At 43.5% G+C, this 15,391-nt stretch overlaps 1 protein-coding gene across 3 annotated transcripts in view; it reads right to left on the bottom strand.

Moving 5' to 3' along the window:
* Positions 1–15,391, bottom strand: part of EPB41L4A (erythrocyte membrane protein band 4.1 like 4A) — a 224,375-nt gene that overhangs the window by 81,391 nt on the left and 127,593 nt on the right. For all 3 annotated transcript variants that reach the window (XM_074995228.1, XM_074995229.1, XM_074995231.1), the window contains exons 9-10: positions 12,127–12,215; positions 11,677–11,740 (exon numbers count right to left, since the gene is read on the bottom strand). In XM_074995228.1, the coding sequence (XP_074851329.1) occupies positions 11,677–11,740; positions 12,127–12,215 (153 nt within the window). The remainder of the gene's footprint in view (positions 1–11,676; positions 11,741–12,126; positions 12,216–15,391) is intronic.

Genomic DNA, 15,391 nt, shown 5'->3' with positions numbered 1-15,391 from the left:
AACAATACAAAAACTTTACTAAGCAATCACAAACAAAAGGCTAAAAAATAATCCTGAAAATTAAGCTGCCACTGCCAAGGAATTTTATTCCACTGAACTTTAAACAGACGGTTGATTAGTGATTACTCACCTATTAACCACTACAGAACTCTTACTGCTACAAGTAGCAGATGGCTGAGTGGGTAAGTGAGGAGAAAAAGATACGTACAAATCTCCCCAGCTAATAGAGCAAATGCTCTGCATTTACTTATATTCATACCACCCCACCAGTTGCAATGAAGGTCGAGTGCAAAAAATTACTGTTTGTAATTCTTACGTGACAGGAACAAACTTCTATATTTTTCTGGATGAGATTTTAAATTAAATTTGCAGCTGTATCACCTGTCTCAGTTTAGTCTCTTATGCCACACATGGGTGGATAAGGTTCTGTGGCCTACAATGTGCAGGAGATCAACTAGATGATTACAACGGTCCTTTCTGGCCCTAAAGTCTCTGAGAATTCCCTATGCTGTAAAATCCTACCTAAGAGAGAGGAAATTCTGAATGCTAATTCTAATTTGTAGAATTTCACCATCATCATCATCATTCTGTCAGTGGGAGTTAGAAGAGCTCTATTTAATTAGCATCCATCTTTGAAAAAACCCACACAATAGCAAAATCAGTACCTGCTTATTTTAAAGTTATTTTACGATTCTTGGTACAATTTACATTTTTTCTTTATTTTCAATAAAAAACACAACATACTATTTGCGAAAGGTGCAAAAAGGACAGTCCCGAAACAGACAGTCACAAAGGAGAAAGTTACTCACCTTGTGCAGTAACAATGGTTCTTCGAAATGTGTGTTGCCATAGGTGGCTCCACTCTGGGCGTCAGTGTGTCCGCACGCTGGCACGAAGAGATTCTTCTATAGCTGTAGTTCCCTGTTGCACATGCACAGTAGTGTCTCTTTCTGCTATCTGCTGCACGGGTGGCATGGACCCCTCCGTTCCCTCTCTGCCCAGCAAATCGAGCAGCTCAGTCCACAGCAAGGGAAGGAGGGAGAGAAGTGGAGCACCCACAGGGGGGGACACATCTTAAAGAACCATCGTTACTGCACAAGGGGAGTAACTTCCTCCTCTTCTTTAAGTAGTATCCCTGTGGGTGCTCCACTCTGGGTGACCATAAAGCACTAGTCGCGCTTTCGAAGTGGGTTTGGAGCTCAGTAAATATTACAGTCAATAGAATTGCTTGTCCCACTTGAATGGCGGAAGCAATAGAAAACAAGAGAGCGTAATGTCGTACAAACATATTGCTGGAAGTCCACGTCGCTGGCTTGCATATGTGAGTAAGAGGTATATTCCTGAGAAAGGAGACAGTGGAGGACACAGCTCAGGTAGAAGGGGTGTTGTCAGCACCTGGAAGCTCCCTTTGGTGACGTGCATAAGAAGCGTAAATACAGGTGGATAGCCACTTGGACAGCCATTGAAATGAAACAGGCAGGCCCTTGAATCGCTCCACAAAGGACAGGATGAGCCAAGGAGACTTATGCCAAGGCTGTGTGCGGACAACGTAGAAAGCCAATGCCTGACGGACATCCAGGATGTGCCACGCTGCACGTGTAGGATCAGAGTGCAGCTTCGGGAACAACGCAGATAAGTGGATAGGCTTGTTGAAATGGAGAGGGAACCTTAGGAAATAACTCAGGATGAGGGCGAAGGGTGACTCTATCCTTGGTAAACATGGTATAAAAAGGTTCAGCAATGAGAGTGGCAAGCTCCCCAACCCTCCTGCATGACATGACAGCAACTAAAAACGAAACCTTCATCAGCAGATGGAGCCAGGAACATGTCGCCAAAGGTTCAAAGGGCAGTTTCATGAGGCAGTTGAGCGAGCACATGGTTAAGGTCCCAAATAGGGACTAGAGAACATACCGATGGAAAGGTGTTTTGCAGTCCCATCAGAAAACGTTTGGTGATGGGATGGGGGAGAAAGGCAATCCCATCATCTGCCTGGTGGAATGCTGCCAACGCTGTGGCATGTACCTGGACAGTAGTGAGTGGTAGGACTAACTCACACCAGTGCAGCAGGTAGTCAAGGAGGACAGGAAGGGGCATGACATGAGGAGGCATAGGATGGTAAGCACCCAACTAACCAGAGAACCACTTCCACTTGTAAAAGTAGGACTTGTGTGTCGACTCCCATCTGCTGTTAACAAGAACCCTTTTCACCCCCTCATCGCATGAGATTTTGAGATTCTGGAATCATGAAGGAACCACACGAGGAGACGTAACCTGAATGGATCGGGGTGAAGAGTACAGCTGAAGTCCTGAGAAAGAAGGTTGAGTCAAGGGGGAAAAGGGTAAGGTGACACTACTGACAACCTAAACAGGTAAGGATACCAAGTTTGATTTGGCCACAATGGGGCAATCAGGATGAGGCAGGCACAATCCAGTCTGACCTTGACCAGGAGCTTGTGAATCAAGGGAAGTAGAGGAAGGGTGTAAAGAAAGAAAGCATCCCATTTGATAGAGAAGGCATCCCTGAGGGAGTGTCCCCCTAGACCCATTCTGGAGTCATACTGGTGACAATTTCTGTTTGCAAACAAGTTATGCAAAGCTGGCCCCAAAGCTGAAACACATGGTTGACAGCCACCATATCAATCTCCCACTCACGGTGATTGCTGAATGAGTGACTGAGGGTGTCTACGGTCACATTCAGCACCCCAGGGAGATATATGGTGACTGGAGTGATGCAATGCCGAAAACACCAAGGCCACAGTTTTATGGCCTCTGCACTCAGGGATGGGGAACGAACCCGATCCTCATGGTTGAGATAACACATGCAGATGGTGTTGTCCATGAGGATGTTGACCAAACTTTGTGCAAGATGCCAGAGGAAATGCCTGCAAGCATAGCTAACCACTCTGAGTTCCAGGACGTTTACGTGGAGCACTTGTTTAGTGAATGACCATTTGCCCTGAACCATGCAAGAACCCATATGGGCTCCCCAGCCCATAAGGGAGGCATCTGTAGGAAGGATAATAGATGGGAGCAGCTGGTGGAATGTCAGCCTGGTGAGAACACTGCCTGAATATGTCCACCACTAGAGGGAAGCAAGAATGCGCAGTGGAATGGCTAACAGTCTTGGACAGCAGGTCCCTCACCAGGGCACTGCATGTGGCCAGCCACAACTGAAGGAACCACATGTGATGTCTGGCCAGCTTGATCACATATGTGGTAGTGGCCAGAGGCCCCAGCAGCTTGAGGCAGACGTACACCATGATAGTGGGGGACAGTCATGCCACCAGGATGAGGTCACACAGGACCTGGAATCTCCGGAGGGCAAAGCTCCATATGTAGCTGAGGATGGTAGAGAAGGAACTGAGAGGCCTGCACCTCGCGCAAGCCAGATAGCATGAGGAGATGCTACTGTGCAGGCACAGCATGGTGTGAGACACCACATCTGCAGAAGAATCTCTGAGTGCCGGTGCAAGGACGCACCGACACAGAGAGTTGAGCCCCCGGGGTAAAACTATTCGAAGAAGAATGGAGAGTGTATAGCCTCTAACAAAATAAAAAATCCAAGGAAGCCATTCAGTGAGCAATAAGCATTCAATTTAAGCACATGTCCAATTAAGCATATAAGATGCCCCATGATGCCCCTGTATCACTGTGCAGGAAAGACAGAAAGTATGGTAAAAGACTGCCTTGGTTTAGCCAAGAGATCTTGCATGATCTCATAATCAAAAAGGAATCTTGTAAAAAGTGGAAATTAGGAAAAATTACATAGGATGAATATAAGAAAACAATACAGGTATGCAGGGGCAAAACTAGAAAGGCAAAGGCACAAAAACAAGCTCAAACTAGCTGGAGACATAAAGAGTAAGAAGAAGACATTCTATTAATAAATTAGAAGCAAGAGATTGACCAAGGCAGGATAGTCCCACTGCTCAGTGAGGCGGGAGAAACAATATCAGAAAACTTGGACATGACAGAGGTGCTTAATGACTTTGTTTCAGACTTCACCAGGAAGTCTGATGAAGAAATACCTACCATAGTGAATGCCAGTGGGAAGGGGGTAGATTTAGAAGATAAAATAAAAGTAGAACGAGTTAAAAATTACTTAGATGTCTGCAAGTCACCTACAAAACTCCAGGAGCTGATAGAGGAGGTATCTGAGCCTTTAGCTATCATCTTTTAAAAGTCCTGGGAGCTGGGAGAGATTCCAGAGGACTGGAAAAGGGCAAATATAGTGTCCACCCATGAAAAGGGAAATAAGAAATAAGGGAAATAAGAACAACCCAGGAAACTACACACCAGTCAGTTTAACTTCTATGCCAGGAAAGATAATGGAGCAAGCAATAAGAAATTCATCTGCAAACATCTGGAAGAAAATAAGGTGATAGGTAACCGCCAGCATGAATTTGTAAAGAACAAATCATACCAGACCACTCTGATAGCTTTCTTTGATAGGACAACAAGGCTTGCGGATAAGGGAGAAGCAGTCGATGTACCTAGACTTTAGCAAGGCACTTGATATACCTAGACATATACTTTAGTAAGGCATTTGATAAGGTTTTGCATTATAGTCTTATCAATAACCTAGGCAAATACAACTTAAATGGGGCTACTATAAGGTGGGTGCCTATCTGGCTAGATAAGCATTCTCAGAGTGTAGTTATTAATGGTTTCGTGTCATGCTGGAAGGCCATAATAAGTGGGGTTCTGCAGAGGTCTGTTTAGGAACCATTTCTATTCAAGATCTCCATCAACAATTTAGATATTGGCATAGAGAGCGTGCTTATTAAGTCTGGAGATGATACCAAGTTGGTAGGCCTTGCAACAGCTTGAGAGGATAGAGTCGTAATTCAAAATGATCTGGACAAACTGGAGAAGTGGTCTGAGACAAACAGGATGAAGTTTAATAAGGACAAATGCAAAGTACACCATTTGGAAAGGAACAATCAGCCTCATACATACAGAATGAGAAGTGACTGTCTAAGAAGGAGTACTGCAGAGAAGGATTTAGGGGTCATAGTGGACCACCAGCTAAATATGAGTCAACACTGTGATGCTATTGCTAAAAAAGCAAACATGATTTTGGGATGCATTAACAGTGTTGGGAGCAAGACATGAGAGGTCATTCTTCCACTCTACTCATGGACAAGATGTTTCTGCTCTGATTTGTGTCTGAATAAGGAGAAAAAACATAAAAGCCGCCTTGATTAACGAACATAGTTGTGCATTTTAATCTCTTATAACTTACTTTTATGATGTAATTCTGAATTATGATGTAATTCTGAATCATTAGGCCTCGATTGGAGTATTGTGTTCACTTCTGGGCACTGCATTTCAAGAAAGATGTGGAGAAACTGGAAAGAGTCCAGAAAAGACCAACAAGAATGATCAAAGGTCTAGACAACATGACCTATGAAGAAAGGCTGAAAGAACTGGGCTTGTTTAGTTTAGAAAAAAAGACGACTTAGAGGGGACACGATAGGGGTTTTCAAGTACATCAAAGAGGGTTACAAGGAGGAGAGAGAAAATTTTTCTCCTTAGCCTCTGAGGATAGGAGAAGCAGCAATGGGCTTAAACTGCAGCAAGGGAGGTTTAGATTAGAGAAAACTTCCTAACTATCTAGGTGGTTAAACACTGGAATCTCCATCAGTGGAGATAACTAAGAGCAGGTTAGATACACATCTATCAGGGATGGTCTAAACATTGGCTGGTCCTGCCGTGAGGGCAGGGGACTGGACTTGATGACTTCTAGAGGTCCCTTCCAGTTCTAGTTTTCTATGATTCTAGAAATTATGCACTGAATCTCAGGGTTGTGCCTCACTGTATCACCTGAGAAATCATCATCATCAATAACCAGGGGCTCAGCGGCAGTTGGTGTCTGATGTCCCTCAGTTTCCCTCCATCTTTCCCTGTCCAGCGCGGAGCGGCTTAGTTTCTGTAGTCTAGCTCTGCACCAATCTATTATATCATGTATCCATTCTGTGGGGGGTCTGCCTCTCCTATTCGAACCATCCATTATGCCAAAAACCAGGGTCTTGATTTTTCATTCGTTGTTCATTCTAAAAATATGTCCAAATAGTTGGAGCTTCCATTTTTATAACCTTCTGCAGCAGGCTCTCTTTTCCCTGTATCTTCCTATATAATTCCTCATTGGTGAACTTCTGCATCCATCCTATTCTCAGGATCTTTCTATAACAACTCCCTTTGAATCCCAATATTCTTCTTTTCGAATCTTTCGTTACTACCCACATCTCACATCCATACAACCTGCGGCTGAATACACACGTTTGCAAGATGCCCAGCTTCGTTCTTCAGCTAATTGCTTTGCTTTTTCAGATCTTATCCATTGCCTTCAAACTCACGCTTGCTTTCTCTATTCTAGTTGCTATTTCCTTCTTACAGTTTAGATCATACATTATGTTGCTCCCCAGATATGTAAACTTCACTGCATTTTCTAGTTCAATACCATTGACACTGATCTTCCTTCCTATTTACTTATCTCCAAATACCATTGCTTTTTGTTTTCATCGATGTTCATAATCAGGCCATACCGCTTCCCTTCTTCGTTTAATACCTGCACTGTCTTCGCTAGCTTCTCCTCATCTTCCTCAATGATAACTATATTATCTACGAACCTCAAATTGTTAATTCTTTTCCTGTGCACAGATATCCCTTCTACCTCTTCTTGATCTTCTTGTCCATCACTCTCTCCAGATGTGTGATGAAGATACTTGGCGATATTGGATCTCCTTGTCTCATACGTCTACTTGTTTTAAACCAACTTCCCAACGCCCCGCATGTTCTCACCGCTGCCTCCGCATTACCACTGATATCCGTCAACAACCGCATCAGTTTGCTATCCACTCCATATGACTCCAACACCATTGTCGCTTTCTGATATATACGGTCAAACGCCTTTTGAAAATCAATGAATCAAGTATATGTTTTTGTTCTTTCATCGAGCTTTCTCCACTATCAGTCTTAGTGCCAGTATCTGCTGTTTGGTACTTCTATCTTTTCTGAACCCTGTTGCTCGTCTGCTATATGTTCTTCTATCTGCAATCTTAATCTCTCAGTCAGTATCATCATCAGCACCTTGCCTAGATGATTTGTTAGGGCAATTATTCTGTAATTCTTGCACTCCAATGTACTTCCCTTCTTGGGTATTGTCACTAGCACAGATCTTGTCCATTCCTTAGGCGCCTTCTCTTCTTTCCACGCTATATTACGTAGTCAGTGTATTTCCTGAATCATGCGCTTTCTCTGCCATATTTGATCATCTCTCCCGTGATCTTATTTTCAGGGCTCTTGTTGTTTAGTCGTTTCACTGCTTTTTCTACTTCCTTCTTCAAAATATCAGTCTCGCTCTTGATGCTCAGGGGAGATATCTCTTTCAATTCTCCAATCAGTCTCTCTGACACACTTGGGTCCAACTGTACTTTACACAGATTGGTGCAATATCTCATCCATCACTGCACAATTGTCTCCCTGTTCATGTTCACTTCTTCGTTCTCATCTTTGATTGTCATTTCCTATTAATATTCCTAATTGTCTTATACACCTCCCTGGTCTTACACTCACCGTAATACCTCTTGATATCTTCACATTGCTCCTCTAACCATTTCACTTTATCCTTTCTGATTGCTTTCCTTACCTCTTTGCATTTCATCCTATATTGTTGTTCTGCCATCTCTGAAACATCTTTTCTGATCTTCAACTCTTTCTTCTCTTGAACCAACTTCAGTGTCTCCTGGATAATCCACTTTTCTTCTTCTGGAAAAGTCTGCTCAATTTCCTCTTCTGTAGAGATGGCTATCCTGGCGACTCTCTTATCTAGGTCTTTCTCTGTGGCGATATTCTTAATCTTCTCTTTGAGCGCTGTTCTGTATGCATTCCCTGTTTCTTCCTCACACAGCCTTGCCACGTCTCTTCTTTCCTTAAACTGCGTCTTACATTTTCTTCTGAGCTTTATCTTGATGTTTGCGATCACTAGACTGTGGTCTGAGTCTGTATCAGCTCCTTGGAAAGTTCAGCACTGCTGTGCTGATGTTATCCATCTTCTTCTCAAAATCATACCTATCATGTTCTTGGACTTCCCATTATTTGATTGCCATGTCCACTTCTTACAGTCCTTTTGTGGGAATCTCGTGTTGCAGATCACTATCTCATGCTCTGTAGCAAACTCTAGCGGTTTCTCACCTCTTTCATTTCTTTCTCCATATCCAAACCTTCCCATGACTCTCTCCCAACCTTCATTATCTGTTCCAGCCTTCACATTCCAATCTCCTACGATGGTCAACATCTTTCTTCGGTATCTCCTCCAGTCTCTTTATAGAATAGCTCCATCTCTTCCTCCGTACTGTCCAATGTGGGTGCATACACCTGAATGACTGAGATGTTGAATGGTTTTGCTTTGAATCTCGCTACCATCATTCTTGCACTCACCGGTTTGTATCCTAATAATGCTCTTCTAGCTGTTTTGCTAAGAAGGAATCCAACTCCTGCTTCATGCTTCGTTTCGTTTCCTGACCAAACTACTTCGCAACTGCATATCTCTCCTGATCCCATCCAATGCATCTCTGCCAGTCCAAGTGTATCACATCAGTATCTCTCCATCTCCTTCCAAAGCAGCTCTAATTTTCCAGTTGCCCACAGTGTTCGGATGTTCCGCGTTCCGAAGAATAGAATGTGTGTTAGCTGTAATTTTCTTTCGGTAGCCAACTTATTGACCCAACCATGATCACTTGATTGGTATTGCAGACCTTGTTTATCTGGTCCGAGCCGGCATCTTTTAAGATTTAGTTGTACTGGCATCAGATTTAATTTGTATTGTTGTTTGACAGTCAGCGCATCAACACACGTCTGACCAACCCTCCTCCTTCATTCAGGCTTGGGACTGGCGCAGAGCTTGCAGTGGCTTCATGGTGGAGTTACCTGAGAAATACTGCATCTAAATAAGTCAGGAATATTGTCCATGGTCATGTAGACATTTAACATCAGGCAAGTGTTTGTTGCTGAATTGAAATGTCAAGTCACTATAGGCCTGGTCCAAAGCCCTGTGAAGTCAGTGGAAGTCTTTCCATCGACTCAGATAGCCTCAGGTCCTCCAATAGCACCATTTGTGCTGGCATCTTCCTTTATCATTTTGTACTGTCAACATTCTCAGCCTGATTGTTCACTCCGACAATAATTTATGACTGACAAGTTAGAGCTTTATCCTGCAAACCCTTATTCATGTGATAAATGCTTTTTTTATCTAAGTAGCCACAATGAACTGAACTAAGAGCTACTTATATGGGTAAGGGTTTTCAGGAGTCATTGCTAACACAACAAGAAGTCTTGTGGCACCTTAGAGACTAACAGATATTTTGGAGCACAAGCTTCCGTGGGCAAAGACTCATGCATCTGACGAAGTGGGTCTTTGCCCACGAAAGCTTGTGCTCCGAAATATCTGTTAGTCTATAAGGTGCCACAAGACTTCTTGTTGTTCTCAAATATACAGACTAACAGTGCTAACACAGAACTTGCCATTATTTCTCACACTTCAGCACTTGGCTATAAAATTTCCATCACTTCTTAGATGGTGTCAGAGCATAAAAATACCCAATTGTCACCATTCCTTGTTCACTTTTGGATTTTAGGCACATCACTTCAACTTATGTTTCAAGGATCCAGTATGAACACCTGCAGATACAACCATGCACATGCCCTATGCAAAAAGAACAGCAGCTGTCAAGAGAGTCAGAATTCATACGGTCTGTTTGCTTGAATGTTTTGAAAAGGCATATTGAAATCAGTGTTCCTGTAATGCTCATGCTACTTGTCAGTGTCTTTCTGAGAACCGAGGTGCCTGGAAATGAACACCATATTCCAGGTGTTGTCAGATTATATCTGTAAGGAGACGTAGTAGTCCCTTCCTCCTCTACGATAGGATGGTCTCCCAGAATGTAGCACAATGCAGAAATGGCATTTTTGCACTGATTTCGTGTTGCAAATACAGTAAACCCCCACCTTACATGAGTTCGACATACACATCAATCGTATTAACAAGAATGTCAAAATCCCAGGCTCCAGCTGCCCACTTCACCTAGCTGGGGGAAGCAGGTGGCTGGAGCCTGGGGGAGGGCAGCTTCCCCTTTCACTGTTCTGCCACTGGCTCCAAGAGCTGGAGCCAGTTGCAGAGTGCTGAAAGGAGCAGCCCACAGCTTCCCTCTGGCTTCCCTCACCTGGTTGAAGCCAGGAGGATGCGGCTGCTGGGAGTGGGGTGGGGAAGCCCCTCAGCCCCAGGGAGCCAGGTGCAGTCGTACCTGGTCAGTTTGCCAGCTCCTGAGCAGGGAGCCAGGAAACTGACCAGGCGCTGCTCAGGCTGGCTCTGGGGGTTCAGAGGAGGAGGGAGAGGAAAGGAGGGAGGAAGCCCCTCAGCCCCCTGGGAGTTGGGAGCCACTGCTGCACCTGCCTCTGGGCTCCTCGCAGCTGAGCAGGAGGCTGGAAAGTGACCAGTTGCTGATGCACGTGGCTCCAGGCTCCCAGGGGTTCGGAGGAGGAGGGAGGGGTCCTCCTCCCCGGGCTTACATGAAATTTGAGTTACACGGGGGTTGTCTTCCTCGCAACCCCCACGTAACTCAGGGTTTTACTGTACTTGTCTCAGTTTCCCTGTGAAATGACAAGGTACTGGCATTTATTTGAGGATATAAAGTGAATACAAGAAATTTGGGGATATCCTGTAGCATGATGATGTTGGAATTCAGATGCAGGCCAGCCACACTGACCATCTATGCTTATTTGTGTCATGTAGCTGCATAAGTGAGCATTATGACGCTACAGATTCAGAAAAATAAGACAACAGAAACAATCAATTCTTTCACCAACTAACCTCCCTTGTAGTAATAACACACAGTTATCAAAACCAGAAAGGTGGATATTCTGAAACATTCTGGCATCTCCCAATACTGTCAGAATACAAGGCATTGCAACAGCACTTCAAAGAAGCATTAGTCGTGGTGCAGATTTTCATGATCTTTCGCACAACTTTGTTCCTGCTGCTCTTTTAAACAGTTTTCTAAGAGTACCTGTCAGGGCTTGAATTTGCCAAATGCTACCTGGGTGATTGCCTAGTATGAGCACAGCACAGAACTTTCAAAAAGTTTATGAGTCAACCACACCATAAACCTGTCTCTTTTCTCAAGCTTCCAAATTTCCCATTCAGCTTGTTAAACATCTGAAATAATGCCAGGCATTTCACACAAATAGTAGACACATATGCCATCAGAGAGCAACTACAGCATTACCTACATATAATTTACTTTAAAGCAGAACTAAAGACTTGTATGTACACGAACAGGCATTCTGCCATATGCTAAATCCCAAGCCTTAACTGAAGGCCCAGAAGAACAACTCTGGATAATAATATACTACAAAGTCCAATTGTCATCTGCTTCAACAAGGCTTTGTTGCTTCCCCTGCAAAGTGAAGAAGAGGCAGCAGAGAAAAGAGAAAACTTAACCTTAACTACATCAAGAAAGACTACACTTGGGAATAAATTCAAGTATAAGGAAAGTTTTTTGTGATCATGATTAAAAGCAAAACTGGTAATAATAGTTTTATTTCATTGTATGCATTAAATCAGTTAACTTGATTAGTTTCACTATTTCTTCTTTCAGACTTTAAATAAAGACTTACATCTTTTCCCAGCACCCTAAGTTCAAACTGCATTTCCTTGAAGTGTACCTTTGTAATTCTAGGCCTAAATGTTGAGAAAAGGAGAAAGAGAGGTATTTATATGCAACATCTCAGATATACACAAAGGAGAAACCAAAAAATGGTAAATTTCAGTAAGCAATTAGCACATAACTTTTACTAGTGCTTCAGTATGTCTGCCTATATTACCCACAAGAAAAAAGTGACATTTAAACACTTCAAGGTTTAGGGAAAGTTAAAACCATCTCTTGCAATATCAGGAATGGAACACACTTTAATCTAGACAGAAAGATCAGTGATTCCAACAAGGACCTTGGCTTAGTTTTTCTAAAACTAGCCAGATATGCGATAGGTATGTTCACTACTGTTTTTCTTTATACCCATGTATTTAAAATTATTAAAATGCAGTGTGCAATATTATGCCATACATACCAAAAATACTTCCCTACTTGTTTCTTATTCTTGTAAACAACAACTCCTACAGGTGTTAATCCCAAAAAATATTCAGACTTGTTTTCACCCTGGAAAACAGAACATATGTCATTTTATTAGTTACAACCACAGCTTCATTTTTACAGATGTAATCTAGAAGCAGTGTGGCCTAGTGGATAGAGCACTGGTGTGGACTTCAAGAGAAATGGGCTCGCTTACTGGCTGTGCTGCTAGTAATAGACTTTGGGCATGTTACTTTAACCTCTCTGACCTCTGATTAACAAATTTCTGATCCTGCAGAACAGAAAAATGTAACCATCATCTCAGGAAATTATGGAAGAGTTAAAAATGTAATCAAAGGGGGAGACAGAAAATGACACAACCCCCTGATCAAACCAGCATCCATGTACCACAGGGTTACCATATCTCCCTGTCCCAAATACTGGACAGGGAGATATGGTGAAGGGAGGGGTGACTCCTCAAAGCCCTGGGGAGCCAGGAAGGAGGTGGCAATCCCCTGGAGCCCTAGGGAAGCGGCAGCTGCCCACATTTCCCCTACTTCCCGGAGGCTCTGGGAAATGACTCCCGCCACTCCAAGGCAGGGAGTGGGATGGCCCAAATATAGGACAATGAGTTCCTTTTAAAAAAAATAAATCGGGACGCTTTTGACATCCCAAATTTGGGACCGTCCTGCCCAACATGGGACGGATGGTTCCACTCTAATGTGCCACATTAAATAAGAGCTGTTTTTAAATATTACTTGTTAACCCAACCATGTGTACAGAGGTCAGAGCTGTCAATGTGGCCCAGCACAAGGGAAGGACTTCCAGCAGAGGAGCACTCTTAGGACTCACGTGTCCTCAATACTGTCATTCAAACGTCCATCTCATTTTTCAACGAGCACCAGGCCAAAATGCCCCTTAAAAATGATCCCCTACCTTAAAAGTATATTTCTGCAAGAGGCTCCACCAATCTCAATTTAATTTGCTTCTCTGTTTCCCAAAGACCAAGCTGCTGACTCAGATTTCTGCCACCTGTCCCACCCCTATGAGTAGCCCAGTCACAAAGGCCAAAGTTTTTCACAAATGAACCTGGACTTCCCTTCGTGTCAGAGACAAATGAACATGCACTTTCTGGAAGATTAGGGGCATGCAGGCTGGTGAGAGGCACAAAACACAGAAAACTAATCCCCTGTCAAGAAACGACATCAATTAAATTCTGTAATTCTCGAATGCAGATGTATAATGCCAGTCTGACCTGCTCCCTCTTGAAACACTGTTGCTTTCATGGGGCTGCAGAGAGCTCCTACACAAACCAACTGCAATAAGGGATCCAGAGCACTTTTCTCACAATGGAGAACAAAGCCCATGACAAAGAAGAACCTGATTCTTTCCCCACTTGAAACAGACTCATCCCTCACTGAACAAGCACAATTTGTTCCTAATTTTTTGCTCGTAGGCGAAAGCTCATAAGAGGGACACTAAATTACCATTAAAATACACGTAAAAGTCTCTGATTGGTTCCAAGTGCTCGGAGTAGCAGCAGGCAGTGCTGCTTTTGAAAGGTAAGTGAACCTGGGGTTGGGGGTGGGGTTAAAGGCTGGGGGCAGTTTGGGGCCATGAGCGGGAGGGAGGGTTAAAACCTGCAGCCAGCTCAGGTGGAGGAGGTAGGGGCTTGTTTCTCCCAGCTGCAGCAGAGGTATGGGTGGGGGGGAGGTGTCGGCATGGGATGGGTGTTGGGAGCAGGCTGGCGGGGTTGTGTGGGGAGCTGTGAGCTGGGAAAATGTTGGGACTGGGTGGGCGGGCAGGTGAGGGGGGGTGCGCAGGGAGTTACCATAGTGGGAGTGTTGGGAGTGGGCCTTATGGGTCTCCCCATGCCCGGCCAGGGACCCCACGGCCAGCTCAGCTCCAGCTGTGGGGCTGCAAGTCTCCCCACGCCCCAGACAGGGACTGGCTCATATAAGTGGGGAAGTTCACCCGCAGAGCAAACAATTTTAAATATATGTGTTCCTCATTTTAGCAAGTATTCATAAGTAGAGTACTCGTTAAATGAGAGATGAGTGTACTTCCTGAGCTGCTGGGGTCTACATAACCAATCACCTGGGTATAGGATAACATGAAAATTCTGATTCCAAACTGCAGCTGCTCTGATAATTCATGGCAAATATTCAAAATCACACAAGAAGAAATCCTGGAGGCAAGATATGAGAATTGACAAAAAATGTTTCTTTGAGCCAAGTCAAGGTATTTGTGGTGAGACTCAGTGAGCGGAACAAATAGGAAAGCATCCTTTATTAACACTATATATTCTCCTGTCTCTACCAAGGCTGTTACCCAGCGGTTCAGTTTCAAAGTATCTATAGGCCACAAAGATTTTAAGCCTTTAAAGGTTTAAACCCTCCTGTTTTTCTAAGTAAGGCACCAAAGAGAAAGAGCACTCTCCAAAATTTTTGATGGGTTTACACTGAGTCAATACTTCGACATTTCGGGAACCATCAATTCTCCTCATAATTTTACTGGATCAGTCAGTACCGGACAAGAGTTAAAATGACTGATGAGTGTGACTCAGTAAAGTTCTATGCGGCACCCAGGCGTGACCATGGATAGAAACCAGTTGTACGTTCTCTCGGTTTTCAGCAACACACTTAGTTTCTAGCTTTAGAAATACTCCTTTGTTTCTGCAGGGAGCTCCTTTATGCTGGCCTCCACTTTTTGGAAGCATTCACTAAGAAAAACATGGTGGGATTTTTACCTGCTTCCAAATTTTACTGCAGAATGATCAAAATTTTCTTAACCCCTACTAATGCCAGCACTGAACAAAGTCTCAACCATTATGAGGTCAATCACAAGATCAAATGACTGCAGAAAATCTATTTAATAAAGTGAAAATTCTTAATTTCAAAAACACCCAAATGACTGACCTCCCTGAATTTCTTACCATTGAAACTTCTGTGAGTTAACTAACTTCCAAAACTATTCATAGGAAGCTTATTAAGGTGTAGATGGATTGGGACATGACCATGTGCCTGGATAAGTCTGAAAAGCACTTTATACAATGGACGTTCAATTCTGAATGAGAGCTTTTGGCACTTCTGTAATACAAATATGAAATAATAGTAGTACTAATCAGTGACTAGACTCAGAAGGATCATTCTACAGATTGCAGAGATGCATTTTCCCTACCCTGTCGTGGATCTCTACATACAACCCAAAAAGACTGAACCAAAACAAGCTTTCAAGGCTAAGAAATTTTTGTATTTTTAAAC

The sequence above is a fragment of the Carettochelys insculpta genome, chromosome 5 (genome assembly GCF_033958435.1).
Source record: "Carettochelys insculpta isolate YL-2023 chromosome 5, ASM3395843v1, whole genome shotgun sequence".
Taxonomy (NCBI): Eukaryota; Metazoa; Chordata; order Testudines; family Carettochelyidae; genus Carettochelys; species Carettochelys insculpta.
This window is presented reverse-complemented; position numbering and strand designations above follow the sequence as displayed.